General features: G+C 42.8%; 1 protein-coding gene across 1 annotated transcript; it reads right to left on the minus strand.

Annotated features, from left to right (window-relative positions):
* Window positions 1–760: 760 nt before the first annotated feature.
* XK (X-linked Kx blood group) lies at window positions 761–18,201 on the minus strand. The gene is made up of 3 exons (NM_001034822.2): window positions 17,912–18,201; window positions 7,758–8,020; window positions 761–4,691 (listed from the first exon to the last, which is right to left on the minus strand). Exons 1-3 carry the CDS (start codon window positions 18,154–18,156, stop codon window positions 3,868–3,870), a joined length of 1,332 nt encoding a protein of 443 aa, NP_001029994.2. The 5' UTR covers window positions 18,157–18,201; the 3' UTR covers window positions 761–3,867.
* Between the last annotated feature and the right edge of the window lie 1,153 nt (window positions 18,202–19,354).

The following is a 19,354-nucleotide window of genomic DNA, read 5'->3' on the forward strand; positions in this document are numbered from 1 at the left end:
TCCTACTCCACCCACCCACTTCCTTCCCTCAACTCCCTCCTTTGACGTGGCCCTGTATCTGAGACCTTGCACAGATGGACAGTGAGTAACAGTACTGATAACGTTCTTGCTAAAACAGATTAATGCCCACAAATCTGTCGCAAACTGGGGGCGGGGGGCTGAAAGGACTGATAGCAGACACCTGGTTCAACAGCTGAAGTCCAACTGAGCACACACCTAAAAAGCGACTTATGACTATGAGTCAATCATCCCTTAAATAGTGAGCAGCCTCAAGGTTACCCCTATGCAGAGATCCCTTACACCTTGATGACAGGATGCCTTGCTGATACAGATCCTCAGTAAGTGATGAACATTTGTTTTACACTTTGCTAGCCTCACTAAGATCACCTCTTAGATTGATTCTAAGCTTTGTTAGCTTCACTAAGATTATATGTTTGATTGTGCACACACAACGTTATAAATAAACTGTTGATCAAATCTGGGACTAGCAGTGACAATAAATAACTTATGCCGATCTTCTTCTGTGTGACACTGTTCTCTTAAACCAACTACTACACTTCTGCTGAGTTTTCTACCAGCTAAATACCATTGGATGAACCACTGATTTTAGATGAAGAACTCCCAAATCAATCAGATTATTATTCTGTCAGATTTGCAATAAAAACATCTTTTGTTCTGTGTGGTAACAGCTGACAGCATACTATATAACCTTTAGCTTGGACATCTGAAAGCCCAGTATTAAGAACAGACACCAACACCATTTGTGTTTCAACATTTTAATGTGTTGTTTTACAAGTATAAAAGAAAACCTATGTTCTAGATCTTGCATACTCATATATATGAACAATCCTTACCGAGCAATCCTTTGTGTGACTCAGGACTACTGAAGTGAATGAAGTTTTTAACATTAGCCCTATACCTTTTCAGTGACACATACACCTGTAACACTTAAAAACAATGGTAAACTTGCATTAAGACATCACTCATTCAAGCACTTACATCTTTCCTAGCTTATACTACCCTTCTTCCAGTGCAGCCACTGAGTGTAATGATAATAACACTATCTAGATTGTCACTATTCTGGGGAAAAAAAAGAAAAAGAAAAGCATTTCCTCACATTATAGAACACTTTAGAAACATGAGCTTGTTTGTAGAATACTGGTCTTAATGCAACAGAACATCTTTTTCTCTCCCTTCAGCAGTGGCAGCACCACAAGATGAGAACATACACAGAGCAGCAATACCGCTGGTCAATCTGCAATTGATGCTGAGGAGACATGAGGCACAGATAAAGCAGTGGCACTCATGTTGATGCAGTATTTAAACTGCATTTGGCTGGCATGCACAACTAAGGCAAAGTCATGTAACAGCATTTTAACCCAAACAAACAGTCTTTTTCTCATAATGATTTAAATATTCAGGCTTCTATGCATGCAGTTGAGGACACTGCTATAAAAATAGGAAGTAATATGGCACATTCTCTAAAACCATGTATACACGTTAGCATCCATAATTAGTATGTGAAGTTAAATGGTACCCACTACATACACATACTGAACTCCCAGCTGCATAATTCTGCTTCTGTTGACTTACCTGAAGCATAAACATTTCACTAGCTGAGGTTTGTGAAGTTCCCACTCTTTTCAAATGGCAAACTCACACCACGACCAGTGCTGAAGTCTCATTTAAAGACTTCAGAGCCCTCTTCATAGCTCTGAAGTACTTCTACACATGAAACACTTTGTTCTCAAAGACCAAAATTTTACATCTTTGTACATCTGCAGATAGATAGGCAATGAGTGTAATTCACTAATCATCATCTATGAATTAGATACTCAGTTCTAGCTAGGAACACCCTAAAAATTGTCCATGTGCTGAATTCTGAAAGTCTGGAAGCAAGGGACCACATTCTCAATTGCTCCTTCAACTCACTATTAAAAAAATAGTAACAATCTGAAATAATTTAGAAAAGCACATGGAAATACTGTACAGTACGTTTATATATAGCATTAGAGAGAAATACTGTCATGTTTTCAAGGAATCACTTCACCATTCTAACGCTTCTCAGAGAGAGAAACTAGAGCAGAGATATTTGGTGCCTTCCCCAAATCCATCAGCTATGTTCCTACGGTAAGCTCACACCAGAAACTCACATTACCACCCACCAATCATTTAATTATATAACACACATACATACACACATCAAGCAAATAGAAAAAACATAACTCCATTATAAAACAGAAGTAGGAAGACATTCATTTACAGTGCAGTAAACAAACAAAAAAATAAAAACAGCTTAGCTCTTTGCAGTACTTCACGTGAAATCCCATTACAAATGACTTCAGACCCCAATGAGACGTTTCGGATAAAATGGTGTTGATCTGATCCCTACTGAAGAGCTTCACATTCCCCATGACATCAGGATGGAAGGTAAGCTGAGGCACGAGAAGGTACTTTCAGTCATTAATTATTTTCTTTTCAATAGTAGTCACAATGTGTCAAGTACAGAAGAAACTCAAAGTGCTAAGTAACCGAAGTGCAAAAAGCTTTCACTTACTCTTTCTAAATACAGTTGTATTTTTTTGTATTTCCACTAAATTGTACTTCTTGGTTGTCTACCTGCTAAAGTTTTATCAGTGATTTGCCAAATACAGAAACACTTTCATTTGTGGTGATATAGTGCATAGAAGAAAAAGTCAACAACTTCCATTTTCTTTCTTTTCGACTTCAAGCCAGTAGTACGTATGAGGTAAAAGATGCCAGAGGGTTTGCGCTACTGATACCAACCCAGCCACCATACAGTGTCAGAAAGGACTTCATCTCAAAAGCACCTGCTTCATGTGCTACCAACCCCTCTGACAGTCAGAGGAGCACCTGTCTTTTCTAACTTTAGCCATCTGAAATGGAGACAGATAGTCAAATCAGCTGTCAAGACATATGGTTAACACAGAGTAGTAGGTCTTCAAAGAATGATTCATGTTACCTAAGCCAGCATTTTAAGAAAGGCTGAATCACTCACTGGAGATACTTCCTGAAGAGCACCTAGCTGACTAGTTCACACTATCGACCAAACTCAAAGATATTTCAAGCTATGTGAAGTGAACACCACCCTAATACCAGAGTATCACAGATTCTGAAGTAGTATTTAAGTGATGTCAGTACACCGAACTGTTCCAGAACACTACACTTACTGTGTTAAATTTAATTCCCTTAGTAACAAGCAGCAAATATGAAGGGTAAAATAGTGCATAAGCCAATAACCCCTCTGTCCACTCTCAGTAACAGTCACACTTCAGCATTAGCTAATTAGCTGTTTTCTTGGCAACCCAGGCTACTGCGCATTGTAGAAGTAAAATTCTTTTGCCACAGAGAGAAGCATTATTTTATCACGTTGATTAGAGTGTAAAGTAGTCTCCAATTCAATCAAAGCAGACCACAGCTATAGTCAGTTTATAGTCAAAGACTATGCTCTGTGTCTGTGCGACGGTGACATGCCATAATGACATCCTTTCTGAAATAAAATGCATTTCCTAGCATCCTCAGATTTCCTGAGTTAGATGAGAATCAGGCTAGTTTTTAAAGGATGTCTTCTATAATGATTTCAAAATAGGTACATGATAATAAACCTATGTGCAAAAATAAAAATCTGAAACAGAAGTCTACAATGACTGCTCTCTATGTCCATACACACAGTCAGGTACACATACCCAAACATAAAGTTTTCCACAAAGGTAGGCTTGTCACTTGTCATGCAGTGTACACCTGCAAGAAAGAAATCCCATGTACAAGACACAATATCCATGAAGCCCAACATTCCCAGGAGCTGATGTGCCACGTTCCAAAGGCACAGGCTTGCTTCCAGTTGAACTAAGCATTGGAAGAAACACTTTGATGAGGATTCCCATTTGGAGAATCTATTGTCTTGTTACTGCTCTGTGATTCGTCAGCATTTTCAGATGATTTCAAATCCGCCTTGTCTGTCAGGGTGGAGGATTTGGGAGACTTGCAAACAAAGCAGAACGTGAAAGAGGACAACAAACCTTCGGTAATGCTGGATGAGAACAGTTTCTTGCATGGGTGGCAGAATTGGTAGAACACCAACATGAAGAGGATAGCCATACAGTAAGCTATCAGGAGCTGCAAGACCAACAATGGGGCACAGACATATAAGTAGATATCAGTTCTATAGATGTACCACATCAGCAGGAGGAATGCATTCTCGATGAATCTCAGCATATAATACACAGTCAATCGGTACCAATTTTGGGATTTGTTAATTAAGTCAGGATCATTGAGCTTCACCTGTACTGCCGACCAGCAGAACATATTAATGCCTGCATACAAGAAGGTAAGAAGGCACAAGACAATGGTAGTGCCGACCCTGCTCAATGCCTTCTCTATGTTCTCAGGAAATGGGGACTTGCTTTGCCAGAAGAGAATCCATGGGTAAAAGAAAAAACCAAAGAAATTCACTAGCACAACAGGGAGAGTCCAGATCTGAAGGACTGAGCTGAAAAGGACCAACACTGTAACGCGTGTAGCAATCTCGAAGCTTCTCCACATGAATATGCAGAGGTAGGCAGCTGGTTTCACACTGACATCATAATCATCGTACTTAATCTTAATAGCCAAGATGTTGCAGCGTAAGGCGCCGTATACAATTGAAAGAAGAGAAAGGACCATAAAAATACCTACAAAGAGAAAAGACAAACCAGAATGACCAGTTCTGCAGAAGACATTGCATCACCATAGTGCAGAGATGTTGTATTCATGGCATTTCTGGCGATTCCCGATAGGGTATAATGCAGAAAAAAATATATATATCCATTCTTTGTATCCATTTCTGGGTTTTTACTCTAATCTGGCCTCCAACTTTGGTCCCCACTTACTACTTTTCCAAGCAGATAGAAAGAGAAGATGCACAGAACAATCACAAGCATCTTCCCACCACCAACCCAGGACGGTCTGTACATGTACTGTCTTCAGCAATTATATAGCTCAGCTGCAAAACAGGAGAATGATTCTGACCTAAGTAGGATATGGACGTATAGGCCTTGGACATATAGAATAAACAGAGAAGTATCTCAGTGTCCAGAAGTGCTAGCTGTGCTTGGTTTTGTCAGCATTTGCATGCTTCCTTCACAGTTTTTACCAATATGCTGAATAGCTGATTTAGGGGACCAATTTTAGGCTCCCTCATTCAATACCTTCAGTTTCAAACCTTGCACTGTGTGCATGCAAGGAGCACTTGAAATGCAAATCACACAAGCACAGTAAAAGTGATTTTGTTGTTCTTTTAGAGTTTGAATGAAAGTAACCAAGCTAAGTGGTTGCACTACAGAACATCGTATTGCATCAGATAAAACAAGATAAGCAGAATTGGCACTTCTTGATTATGTCATTTACTTCTGTAATGTTTAACAAATAGTGATTGCTACAGCCTTCAGTTTGTTTTTGTCATTATCCAACGCATGAATTGGATTCTCTACTTTGCTATAGCTATTTAACTGTGACTACCAGTTTTTCTTCTAATTAAAATTACTGATTTCTGTCCACGAGTTTGAAAGAAAGTAGCGTATTTGGGGATCTCTGATAACTTTTCACATGATTTTCTCTATCCTTTTAGCAAACCTCTCTCCCACGCCAATCATCAAATGCTTTGAATTACTTTGGAGAAGTACTTAATTACTCCTTTATATCTGAATTTTAAATAGCGCTCGGCAAACTGGAAAAAAAAGCCACTTGATACTGTGATTTTGTACGTACCTTATGATCCCTGAAAATGGTTATGCATTTGCTTGTTTCACACCTGCATTTTTAATGTGCATTTTTAAACATCTCTCTTATAGCAGTACAGTTAAGCTGAGATTTTTTTAAGCTTTATGCTTTAGAAAGCACTGACTAAAAGCAAAAGAGCAATCAAATGAAGTCAAGAATACCACTATGGCCAAAGCCACTCCTCTGGCTCGTCTCAACACCTTCCCTCTATTTTTGTGTTCGTTTGACAGCTGTGAGAGAACAAATATCCTCTATGAGCTAGTTAACCAAAAGAATGCCCTCAGAATTTAAAAACCAGAAGCACACAAAACAAGCAAACCACATAAACACATGCATCCACTGGAGAAAGCGCACTTCTGTCCTGGAACTCAGCTTGTCTTCTGCTTTGCTTAGATGATAAATATTCAGCTTACTGTCTGATCTCATTTTAGGGATGAATTCCAATCGATCTCAAACTTGCCTTATTAACTTTAGCCTTTGAAAAAGGCACTTTTCAATGGATACAAACCAGCCCATGCTTACTCTGGTTTAATACTGTAATTCAGGTCAGTACTGCCACCAAACCACTGGTTCAAGCATTGCTTCTAAAGCCTGTGATAAAGACAGTTTGAGGCAACCACAAAGGGAAATACCTAAGAGTGACAATATTGTACCTTTCAAGAAGTAATATTTCATAAAGGAAAGTAGGTTCCTGTGGAAGAATCCAAAATCCTGTAACAGCTCCTATAAACGTGGCATTGCTCTTCTTCCTGCCTACTCCCGGAAAGTGATACTTATCTCACAGATCAGAGGTGCACAGTTCCAGAATCATTCATGGAGGCACTGCTCCACTTCTTTTTGTTGTTGTTGTTATCTTGAATCTTTTCAAGACCTGGTCTTTTCCTCACCTCAGAAGTTGGTGAGAGGGTGATTTCTCCCCCACGTGAGCTATGTCACAAATATAGTATTACTAATAACTTACATTCATAAGAATTATATGATTCAGATAAGTATCTTAAGCTATTATTATATGGTATATTGTAATTTTCTAAACAGATGTTCAGAATCCCTGAAAAATATGGGAACTTTCTTACGCAGTGCAAGACACCTGGATATCAAAACCTTTTCCTTCAGATACGACTTCAGCACTTAAAAGCTATTCATAATCAAAACCACTTGAAACATGTTCAAACAATGAAAAACGTACTCCGTTGTCAGAGCTTCATGAGCTAAAGAAATGCCACTGTGGAAGTGTCTTAAGATATCTGGCAAGACCACCCAGAAAGCGCAATTCATGCGCATTAGGAAAGTGATACTGTAAATAGCAGCATGTTGAAGAAAAATCATATGAACAAACAAAACTTCTTTTCTTGGAGATAACAGTCACTGCTACAATTAGAGGTGCTTTTTTTTTAATCAGCTGAATAATTTTATTTTTAAATGGGATGAAATGCACCTCTTGAGATTATCAGTGTAAATAACTTCTATGCACTTCATGCTAAACAGTTACTGAAGCTTTATCTTCATGGTTTTTATCACAAACCTTTAGACTTTATGTTACTTTAGCAACTGTCTTTACTCCTCATCTTTACTCCTCATTCTTGGCAGACAAAGAAATGACAGTTTTGGAGAATGTCAGACACTTGTAAGTATCTCATCATCCAGAGAAATTCACGTATGCCACAAACTACATGAGAAAGACATAGCATTGCTCTGTTTGACAAAGGTTTAGCTAAAGGACAGGCTGTCCTTCAGCCAGTTTAAATCAGCTGTCCCAATTCTGCTCCCTCCCAGCTCCTTGGGCCCTTTGGTGTGAATGGCCTTGGCTCTGTACAGCACTGCTTAGCAGCAACTACAAACATCAGTCTGTTATCAACAGTGTTTTTCTCCTAGGACCAAAACATAGCATCATACCAGACAGCCTAAAGAAAACAATTCTGTCCCAGATGAAACTAAGACACCCACCAAAATATGAAGGTGGTAACAACAGCACTACCTACTTCTGGCAGCCGTGATCTCCTGCTGCAGGACGCAGATGTAGAGCTGGAGTGTGAGCTGCGGCGCTGAGCCAAGGAATGCCTGGATCACAGAGGCCCTGCTGAACGCAGACCTGTGGGTACACAGCTTGCCTTCAGCCTGGCCCACTTCCTTCTCAACTTCTTCTGAGTACCCATCCTTGGGCATCTGCCTCTTCTTCGTGATGCTGACATAGGGCTCTTCAACTCTGCCGGCATGGAAGTAAATGTAGAAGACTTCCACACACCTATAAGCAAGTTAGCAAATAGAGTAACAGGAAAACAGGAATTAAAGCATAAGTCTTCTCAGCGGTTAGTATTGTAAGCCACCACATACTAAACCATTAAGTCATCTATTTTTTGTTTAATTTTATTTTTTTTTACAGAGCAAACTGTACATTTTCTCCCTTTCGTACATTTGCAATAGGACAGATTTTGCTATGGAAAACATGAGCTACTGTGATGAGAGGGCAAGAATCTGGGAATGCCCTCTGGGCTGCTAATAGTAATACTTGAGCATGAGAGGTTTGGCTGTTTCCTATGAGCCACCCTTACCTCTCACTGTTTTATTGAAGTTCTTAAGTTCTTAGACTACTCATCCACCACCGTGTTCACAACTTCCCAACACAGGACTCAAGCAGAAAGTGCTTCTTCAGATTCTCACGTCTTCCAGTGTTATGCATACACCTGTGACACACCAATAAAACTCCTTCTCATATCTTTGCCCTAAGCAGAACATCTCAAGTGGAGATCTGGAGAGTGGCTCTGAGTACAAGTGGTACAAGCACCACAAACAGAGTTAAACTCAAACCTTGCATTACCAAGCAGTGGTCCCAGAAAAGAGTCAACAAGCAATAACAGCAGTAATGAGAACAAGCGGTTCAGCATCTCACAACTTATATTAGCCTATTATAAGAAGATACATAAATAGTAGCTTTACTCCTTCTGTTTCCTTATATTTACTGCAACATTTAAGGAACATAAATGCCAGTACTGCAAGAATATTCCAAGAAGATGCAGTGTTTCCAGTTGCTACATCTCTTTGTTCTTTAACTACAGGTGAACCAAACCCCCTTGTTTACATAATGCCATGCATTAATTTCCAAGGAAAGAAAGTGCCAGTGCATACATTCCTCTTCATAAATCAGATATAGTTTTAGCAAAGTTTTATTATGAGCTGCCTCTACCCACACATGGAGAATAATCCATATGTTACGGCGAGAATGGAAAAGGCCCAAAAGGACTGGCATCAGCAAGTGATAGTGCAGTGAGAGCAATTAGTCACCCTGAGTACTGAAGAAGACAACACAGCCTCAGACAGATTTCTGAAAGTTTCTGAAACTGTCTTCCAATTACTATTTTCAGACCCAGAAAAATTTTACAGACACAATCCTAAGAGAGTTTTGTGATATGCAAGTGTAAAAGGGCTTCAGAAACAAGCAGGACATGAAACACTCAGGGGAACAGTCAACATCATCAGAGGAGTAGTAGCAAGCAAGTATCTACTAAGGTATAGGCAAAGAGAGGGAAAAGAAATGCTCTATTTCTGCATAGGGTCCTGAAGATACATGGTCTGTGGTGGAGAAGTCTACACGCATAATGGATAAATGTTATTGAATACTGAAAAAAATAAAAACCTCCCAAACCCAATGTGGACAGAACATATTCTGTCTTTTATGCCTAACACTGTTATAGACTTCAAAATTAGAAAGAACAGATGCATGAGCTGCAGAACTAACGAAGGCTGGCTTACATTGAAGTTCTCTCCCAGCTGGGAGAGAACCTCAAGGGAGAGGAAACCCCATCTGTGAGGGCACCCTGTGGCATCACTTCTGGTCACAGCTCCTCCCATGACTGGACATGTATGTCATCATCTTCTGCTCTGTGAGCATCATCCTCTAATGAGGACAAAGCTGTACACTGTGCCTTACTGAGGTTCACCAACCCCACCTGGTTTCCTTCACAGATAATAGCTGATGGAATACAGTATCTGAGTCTTCTGTAGGTCATATTAAACCCGAGGTTTTTTGTAACGTATAAATAGAAGATAAGCTTTATTTGAAGTATCTCACAATTACGAAGCATGGAGATAGGCTTGCCTGAGACTATTACTTTTAACTTCATTTTCTTTTCATTTTTTCTCCCCAAGAACAATTGCCAATTCAGCGTCTATGACAGCTCACAGACTGAACTGAGAGGCAGCCCTGATAAAAATTCATTCCCCCCCCCTAAATGGGTCACTAGAAAATTTCAGCTACTGCAGATGGAGAGCAGCTTCAGTACCCTGTAGTACTATCCTTGATTCACTGAGCTTCAGCTTCTATCATCACTAAAGCTATGTGAAGGGCCTGGTGCAATGGAGCCTCCATTCACAGTGATGACTTTCTATTGTCCTCTTGTTAAACTTTCAATCCCTGCCAGCTTTGTTCCACATGAAAGAATCAGTACAGCCGAAAGTAAAGTGTGACAAATTAATAAAGCACAACAGCTTATGAACTCGATACAGATTTTGAAAACAACAAATTGATTTTGTTCCGAAAGAAAGATCCCAAACGTTTATATCTCACTTAGTATTCACAGCCATCTATTCATCCTGAGCTGAGGGCAGTTTGAAGCTATTACAGAAAATGAGATCTCAGCATCAGCCTCTGAACCCTTGCAGTGCATGATTAGAAACCAGACACAGTCTAGGGACCTATCTAGCAAATATGCAGTAATCCCATAAAAGAGGTGATAAGATTCACAGGACTAGTGACTATAGTAAATACTGTAATCAACATAAAGATGCGTTTTGGAGCAAGCAGATGATTATTATTTATTACCTAGGCATTAAGTAGCTGTGCACTGAGTTCCATGTTTGTGATGGGAAACTTTATGCCCATGTAGGAAAGCACACATTTCCAGTACAGCGTGAAATGAATGGTCTCTGACCCGTACACCTTACAGACAGATGGGACTTTTAACTGAACACTGAAGCAATAAAAATGACATGCACAAGGACTCAAATTACCTAAGTAGTGATGCTCATCTTCTCCTGAGCACTAACTACCCTACACAGAAGTGTTTCTGGAGGTCATGCTTTCTGGGGCCAATGACAAACACATTCAAGGCTACAGCTTGCACTACAGCCTAAGCAACTGCTTAAAGGTCTCCTTCAGATTGGGGAACTCCGGAGGAGACCCAATTGCTCACTGTTCATTGAGGCTCAGGAGGAAAAGGAATGGGAGATCCCAAGTTCTGCAGAAACTATCCCTCCAAGTCAGGGACGCTTAGGGCCCCCCAGACAGACACTCATCCATGGCAGAAGGCCTTCAGCTGGGACGTTTCACTGGATGCAAAGCAATGAAAGCTGAAGTATGAGCTTAGAAGGAGCTAAAATTACTTCAACATAAGAAATAAAAAAAACTACTCTTAACCAAAAGCTAAGAGGTGAGAAAAAGATGTGCTACTTTCTCCCCTGCTGCCAAATCTTGGCAGAGGGAACAGCTATACTTTTTCAAGGACACTGATGGTGTCTGCAAAGAGTGATTCAGCAGCAACACATTCGTCTTCCACACAGCCTGTAGGAGGAATGATCCTATCCTTATAAGCCTACTGAGAACGAGCACCTTGTTCCCTCTTTTAATCGTGGATGTGTGGGATTTCAGTACGGGCAAAATAATGGTGGTATGAAGAGTGTGCAATGAAGATACAGAACTTCCCACCTTTAGCAAGTGCTCTAAGAGCAAACGTCCATTTGAGAGGTCTATCCAGGTGTGCTCACAAACACTGCACAAATGGATTTCTCTGGTAACTCCATTTCTAACAAATCCATTTTCTTTAGCTAGGTGTGCAAAGACTTATTGCTCCTACAAAATTACTTATCTGTGTCAGATAAAGATCTGCTCCTCACTCATCATCCTACCTTCCATCTGCAGACTTTCTGTTCATCGTATCCTGGACAACTAACACGTCTGCTCAAGAATAAAGAAAAAAACAACCTGAAGAGGCTCTAAGCATATTCACCCCATCTGGAAAAGAGGGAGATGCATCAACAGTTGTGAAGTTTAGAGCTGGCTCTCCTAAAGTCTTGTCTGCCAATGGAAGTCCTACACAGAAAAGAGTTTTTTAGACCTGTGCTATTCTGAACTATCAAGCCGGTCACAGAACAGCCACAAGGGATAACATTTTGCACGTGTGAAGCAGTATCCATGCAACTATAGCTTATTTAATTCCAGACTGCTGAAGTAGGTGCCCAAAACATTAACAACTGATAATTTCAGCCCAACAGCAGTTTTTTACACTATTTTCTTTATTCTTTTTTTTTCCTGTAGCTCCAGAATCTAACATTGGCCATAACATCTCCTCTGGCAGTTTTATAAACCTCCTTCTCCCTCTCCTTTGCTGCTGTCTACATGGTACATATGCATACATGTCATTCTGCTCCTCCTTATGCCTTTAGAAACGAGGTCTGATCCCATCAAAAGTCTGTCGTGTATATCCTTATCCCATTAAACTCTGACGAAAACAGTCATCAGCGTTTTATATACGGATCTGTTTTATATTTGCTTTCAATACATTTTCTCCACAACAGAAGTTCATTTGGCAGATAGAACCAGCTCCTAATTGAATGTTCCTTGTGAGCAGGACTCTCTACTTAGCTAAGAAAGCACTTCAAGACACCAGAAATCACTTAGCTTTCCTCTTCCTTTTTCTCAGGAGTCCCCACCAAGCTAACACTAGCTTCTTATTGATATGTCACTCTAGTACGCTCTTCAGAAAGTCAAATAGTAAGAAATGACAACATCCAGCTGACTTAAGGTATAATAGCACCAAAACTGTCAGCCCTGGCTGTTCACGATCACTTGCTGAAAATCTGCATTCCATAGTTCACCTCCTTACCTGTTAATAACTCACTGAATAGAAAAGGGCAGACAAGTTAATGATGGTTTCTTCACAAAGAGTTCTTTAAACAAAATCTTAACTGTGAACCAATACACAAGCAAAAATACATCCAGTTATTATTTACTGGAATTGCTGAAACACCTGAAATCTTGAGACAACATTTGTGCTCTAGGTGCTGTCCAAATGAGCACAGAACAGAGACAGGCCCCGGCCCAGGAGAAGCCAGCAGTGAGCCAAAAGACTCATCACAGTCTTTTCTGAAGAAAAGAAAAACGTATTAAATCTCTAATTGTTACTGACCATTATTTGAAATCAACTGTTGTGCTGTAATTTATTTTACATGGTAAAAGAAACTCTTCTGGCAAGAGAAAATATCCTAAGATTTCCTAAGCATCCAGGAGCATTACAGCATTCAGAAGTGGCACCAAGTTGAAACACAGCAAGACACCCTCCCAGCGCCTAAGAATCTGCTGTCACCTTGCTGCAGCCAGCTACTGTGGGTAGTCTTTCTGAAGATTAGAGTCCAGCTACACAAGGTATTGAGAATTTCACTCTACAGTTTGCTCTGGCTTTATAGAGAAACTGTTTCTCTTGGGGAGTGGGAGGAGGAATTCCAAAAGGGCAAGGGAACAGCTCAGGTGCAGCAAGCGATCTCTCCAGGAAGAGTGAAGTGCCCTAATTTCACTGCAGGACAGTGAGTGCCTCAGAACAGGTGGAGCGCGGGTGTGTCTGGGGAAGGTGGTGGCACATAAGAAGGCTTCATAAGAGGATGTGCTTTTTTTCCCCAGTCATACAGAGGATTCAAAATAATCTGGACCATTTGGCTTGCTAAACTAAATATGCTCTCTCTCCTACCATGATACTCTCATACTGTTCTCCCAATTTTTTTTTCCCTTAAAAATTAAATTTAAATGGAGAAAGATGTCTGACTTTAAAGATTGTGAAGAAATCACACATGTACACAGGTTATCTATAAACCAGTGCACTGCTGTCTGTATTTGAGTCCGAACAGAAAACCATTAAACAACCTGTATTATCTCACAAGTCCAAGAGAGTTGGTTAAAAAGCTAATGTGAGCTATTTAAAGCCTGCCAAAGCAGCCTGCTCTGTGTTGAATTACACCATCTTGCACAGCCTCCAGGCTATTTAACATTTCCTTCTGATGCTGCAAACGGACAGAGCTTGGACAGCTCTACTGCTCATGGGTCCTATTTGAATCAATTTAACCCAGCACTCCCAAAAAGGATGCCGACTGTGGCAGTGAGGTGCAGGATTCCAGCTAACAAGAGATCAAACGCGGAGGATGGTGTGAAGCTTCATGCTGTGGACCCCTAGAAACCACTGGGTGTTAAGTAGCTTCGAGAAGAAAAGAAAAAAGAAAAACCCAAAACAACCAATTCAACACTGGGTGGACACATAAACAAACCAAAAGCCCTCCCAAAACAAGGCAGCAGGTGACTAAGAGTAGGGCTCTTCCATTCAAAGTGGGACAAATGTGGGACAGATGGGACAAAAAGGCCGCAGGGACATTGTTTCTCTTCAGTTCACAATGGTAAAAGCCATACCGATACGATAATACAGCCAAATGCTTTCCTTCTAGCTGTTCCCTCTGTTTGCATGCATTCCAGCCCATACAGGACAGAAAGCCTACTGTGCAAATCAGGGAAAGGTGATGTTTTATACACTGAAAACACGTCAGCATTCCTAGCACAGACATACACTTGATGGGCAGCGATTTGTTTCCTGACACACAACAGCATTTTGTTGCAGGAGATAAGGAGAGAAAGAGGAAAAAAAAAAGACCTTTACTGTCCTCTCAGACTAAGGACTTCAACTTCCCATGCTTCTGTGCTGTATCCAAGTAGATGCATTTCTCTGAAGGTAAGTTGTTCCAGGGGAGGTTCAGGTTGGATACTGGGAACAATTTCTTCTCAGGAAGAGCGGGGAGGCAGTGGCACAGGCTGCCCAGGGAGGTGGTGGAGTCACCGTCCCTGGAGGTGTTCAAGAGCCGTGTGGATGTGGCACTGAGGGACATGGGCAGTGGGCATGGTGGGGGTGGGCCGACATTGGACTAAGTGATCTTAGAGGTCTTTTCCAACCTTAATGGTTCTGTGATTCTAAAGCTGTTTCCTATCAAACTCTTCCCTTAATTTGTAGAGTTCTTTAGCAAGAAGAAAGCTTGTTAAGTGACATGATCATTCTGCCCTCAGGTTATTAATCATCATTATTCCAGTTATCCTGGGTCTAGAGAGACAGGTTAACATGTCACCCTGTACTGCATATGTGTTGCTGGGGAACAGTGACCCAGGCACACCAACACTTCTGGAATACCTCCAATCCTTCTGGACGTCACTGTGGTAAAGGAAAACAACAAATGCTTTTACAATACATATTAACAGCAAGAGGAGGGCTAAGGAGAATCTCCTGTCCTGTTTAACATCTTTATTGATGGTTTGCATGACGGAACTGAGCACACCCTCAATAAGTTTGCAGGTGACACCAAATTGGAGGGAGCCATTGATCTGCCTGAGGATAGGATGGCCTTTCAGAGGGATCTGGACAGGCTGGATTGATGGGCTGAGGCCAATGGGATGAAGTTCAACAAGACCAAGTGCTGGGTCCTGTACTCTTGGGTACTGGGCCACCCAGTACTGTACTCTGGGTCCTGGCCACCCAGACAACACTACAGACAACACTACAGACAACCCAGACAACAACCCCAGACAACACTACAGGCTTGGGGCAGAGTGGCTGGAAAGCTGCATGGAGGAAAAGGATCTAGGGGTTGATGCTCAGCTGAACGTGAGCCAGTGGTGTGCCCAGGCCAATGGCATCCTGGTTTGTATCAGAAATAGTGCAGTCAGCAGGAGCAGAGAGGTGATTGTCAGCCTGTACTAAGCACTAATGAGGCCGTACCTCGAGTGCTGTATTCAGTTTTGGACTCCTCAATACAAGAAAGACATCAGGGCCCTGGAGTGTGTCCAGAGAAGGGCAATGAAGCTGATGAGGGATTTTATGGGTTGCGGCTGAAAGAACTGGGATTGTTTAGACTGGAGAAGAGAAGGCTCAGGGGAGACCTTAACACACTCTACATCTGCCTAAAAGGAGGTTGTGGCAAGGTGAGGTTTGGCCTCTTCTCCAAGGCAACAGTGATACGATGAGAAGGAATGGTCACAAGTTGTGTGAGAGGAGGTTCAGGTTGGATATCAGGAACAATTTCTTCTCAGGAAGAATGGGGAGGCACTGGAACAGGCTGCCCAGGGAGGTGGTGGAGTCACCATCCCTGGAGGTATTTAAGGAAAGGATATAGATGTAGTACTTGGAGACATGGTTTACTGGGCAATATTGGTGGCAGGTGGATGATAGGACTAGATGATCTTGGAGGTCAACCATTAAGGTCAGCCTTAATGATTCTATGAATGGAAGCAAGAAAATCTTGGAGAAGGTGCAGGGCTGGGGGCTCACATGCACTGCAGCCCAAATGAAAATGAGAGGGCTTCCAGATGCCCACTGTTGTTATAGTAATGGCTGCATCTGGGAGTTCACTGATGCAGCAGAAAACATTTTCTATGAAAAACATGGCTCGTGTTGACAACAGATAAACTTGCTGTTGAGAAGGAAACAGAAAGTGAAATCAGGCTTGGTTAAGGATGAGACAGAGGTCTATGACTTTTCCAGAGAGCTAAAAAAAAAAATCTTCTAATTTGCTGCTGCTGTTTATGCCTTTTATTTGCTTCTTCACATCTCACAGCTCAACAAGATATTCATTTGTTCCTGTCTTGACCTCAAGCAACTGTTTTAGAAGGACAAAAATCACTAGCAGCCCCTTTGTTTTACCGGTTGTTTTCTCTTTGGTTCCACTCCTGTTTTCCAAAAAACATGCAAGAATTTGTTGCTCCTAGCTCTTGGAAAACCAGAGCTCTTTGAGAATGAAGTTCATAATTAAGATTGAATCAAGTCCGTAACTCAACAATCTTTTCAAAACATAAACAAAAACAAATCACTAGGGTTATGGAGGAATTCAACGTTTTTGTGAAGTATAAGATGTTCTGTAATATTCAGGCTGCTTCCTTTCATTTCAATCACAGAGTCATTAAGGTTGGAAAAGACCTCTAAGCTCACCCAGTCCAACCAGCAGCCCATCACACCATGCTCACTGCCCATGGCCCTCAGTGCCACATCCACACGGCTCTGGAACACCTCCAGGGATGGTGACTCCACCACCTCCCTGGGCAGCCTGTGCCACTGCCTCACCACTCTTACTGAGGAGGAATTGTTCTTAATACCCAACCTGAACCTCCCTGGCACAACTTAAGGCTATAACCTTTTGTTGTATCGCTAGTTAGCTGGGAAAAGTTAGTTTGAGCTTAACAAATCTTCCATTAATGCACTCTCGAGGAGTTTCAAAAAGTTGAGGACGCCTCTCCTAATATACATACATTTATTTCCCTTCTCAAGATTTGAACGTAAATTTAAAATGAAAGCCCGCAGCAAACGATTTGTCACAGGTTTGCACCAGCTTTGCAATTTTTCACCTGACATTTTTTTCCCTTACTTTGCAATTTTTCGTCTGACATTTTTTTTCTAAGGATCTTTTCCATCACACATTGAATTTAGGTTGAAAATTCTCCAAAAGCCATTTGGGGCAAAAAACTCACTTTCCAGAAGAGCATTGCCAGTACTTCCAGCACACCCAGAAGGGCTCGTCACTACCCCTGTTCTGCAATAGAGGCTGAGGGAGGAAATCTTTTCTCTCGGAAGTAACCTTGGAGCATGCAGATAGGGATAACATAGCATTGAACAAACACAACCATCAGACAGCTTACCTCATTTGCAAAAGGACATATGGACAAGAAATAAACGCAGTACACAACAGAAAAAGAAGGGAAGAGAGAAGGGAAGGAAGAAAGGAAGAGAGAAGGGAAGGAAGAAGGGAAGGAAGAAGGGAAGGAAGAAGGGAAGGAAGAAGGGAAGGAAGAAGGGAAGGAAGAAGGGAAGGAAGAAGGGAAGGAAGAAGGGAAGGAAGAAGGGAAGAAGGGGGCACACCATGAGGCTCTGTGGGGAGGAGCTGCCACCAGCCTCTTGGAAGGGACTTAACCTATTTTCCCCACCGCTAAGTGTTTACTGAAGATCAGCAACACCGCGCCCCTCTGCCTCAGGACATTAAGAGCAGAAATAAGGAAAACACAGACACACACACACACACACACTCATCTGCAGCCCCGGGCAGAGACGGCCGCGGGGCACTCACCGACCTGACGAGCGGCCCCAATTGCAGCAGGTGCAGCAGCAGCACCAGCGGTCGGTCGCGGCTCACGTCGCGGTGGATGAAGACCAAGCTGAGCTGGACCAGCGCGCAGGGCAGCAGGGCGAAGAGCAGCGTCAGCCACTGCCACATGCGGTCGCCCGCCGCCCGGTACGCGCCGCTCAGGCACAACGCGGTCGCCGTCTCGGCCACGAAGAGGACGAGGGAGATGAGGACGGAGCCCGGGAATTTCATCGCCGCCCGCCGCAGCCGCCTCACGCGCCGCGGCCCGGCGCGCCCAGCCGAGTGCCGGCGGCGCCCGCTAGAGGGAGCACCGGCGCCAGCAGCCGCCGCCTGCAGCCGCAGGGGGGCGGGGGCCGCTGAGGCGCGGCCTGGCCCTGCGCGCTGGGCGCTGGTGGAGGGTGGGTGCCCGTGACCCCGCAGGGGCCCCTCCCCAACCGAGGCCACCGAGGTGAGCCGAAGGGCAGGAGAAGGCTTTGTAGCGTATCACCCTGAATTTGAGTCCCTGGCACCACGCGAAGCTGGGGAGTCCCGCTGGGCTGGCAGATGGTGCCTGCGTCTGTCTTCAGTCACTGCCACTTCCCTCTGCCTCTCGGTGCAGGCACTTGGTTCGTGCCCAGCTGGCTCTGGTGCCTTCCTCACGGGTCTTGCATCTCAGCCTGGTCACAGGTAACTGCAGATCTGCCAGAGACCTGGGAACCAGCACAAGTACATAGGAAAGGCGAAGTACGGAGTCTGAGATGCTACTAGCTTATTAAGGAGAGAACACTGATAGCTACATGTGCACACTAGCTAATGTTCCTTAATGCTACTGAGGTTGTCCTCAGATTTACTGAAAAAGTGCCAATAAAATTTCTGTTTGGGACATTTCTTGAACTGCCTTCACACAGGCAACTGTGGACCCCCATCAGTCACCTCTGCTGAGCTCAGCTGATGGTGGCAGAGAAACCTTGTTAGGGGTAAGGCTGGGTGATTTAAAGGGTGATCCAAGGGATGGAACACCTCCCCTGTGAGACCAGGCTGAGAGAGCTGGGGCTGTTCAGCCTGCAGAAGAGAAGGCTCTGGGAAGATCTGAGAACGGCCTGTCAGTATCTAAGGGGGGGGCTGTAAGAAAGAAGGGGACAGACTCTTTAGCAGGGTCTGTGGTGATAGGACAAGGGGTTTCAAACTAGAAGAGAGGAGATTTAGATTGGATATATGGAAGAAGTTTTTTACAATACTGGTGGTGAGGCACTGGCACAGGTTGCCCAGTGAGGCGGTGGATACCCCATCCCTGGAGACACTCAAGGTCAGGCTGGATGGGGCTCTGAGCAACCTGATGTGGCTGTAGTGTCCCTGTTCATTGCAGGGGAGTTGGACCAGATGGTTTTTACGGGTTCCTTAGAACTCAGACAGTTCAGTGATTGTATAATTTAAATGCTCTAATGCTCCT

This window comes from Gallus gallus, chromosome 1 (assembly GCF_016699485.2).
Source record: "Gallus gallus isolate bGalGal1 chromosome 1, bGalGal1.mat.broiler.GRCg7b, whole genome shotgun sequence".
NCBI classification, from domain to species: Eukaryota; Metazoa; Chordata; class Aves; order Galliformes; family Phasianidae; genus Gallus; species Gallus gallus.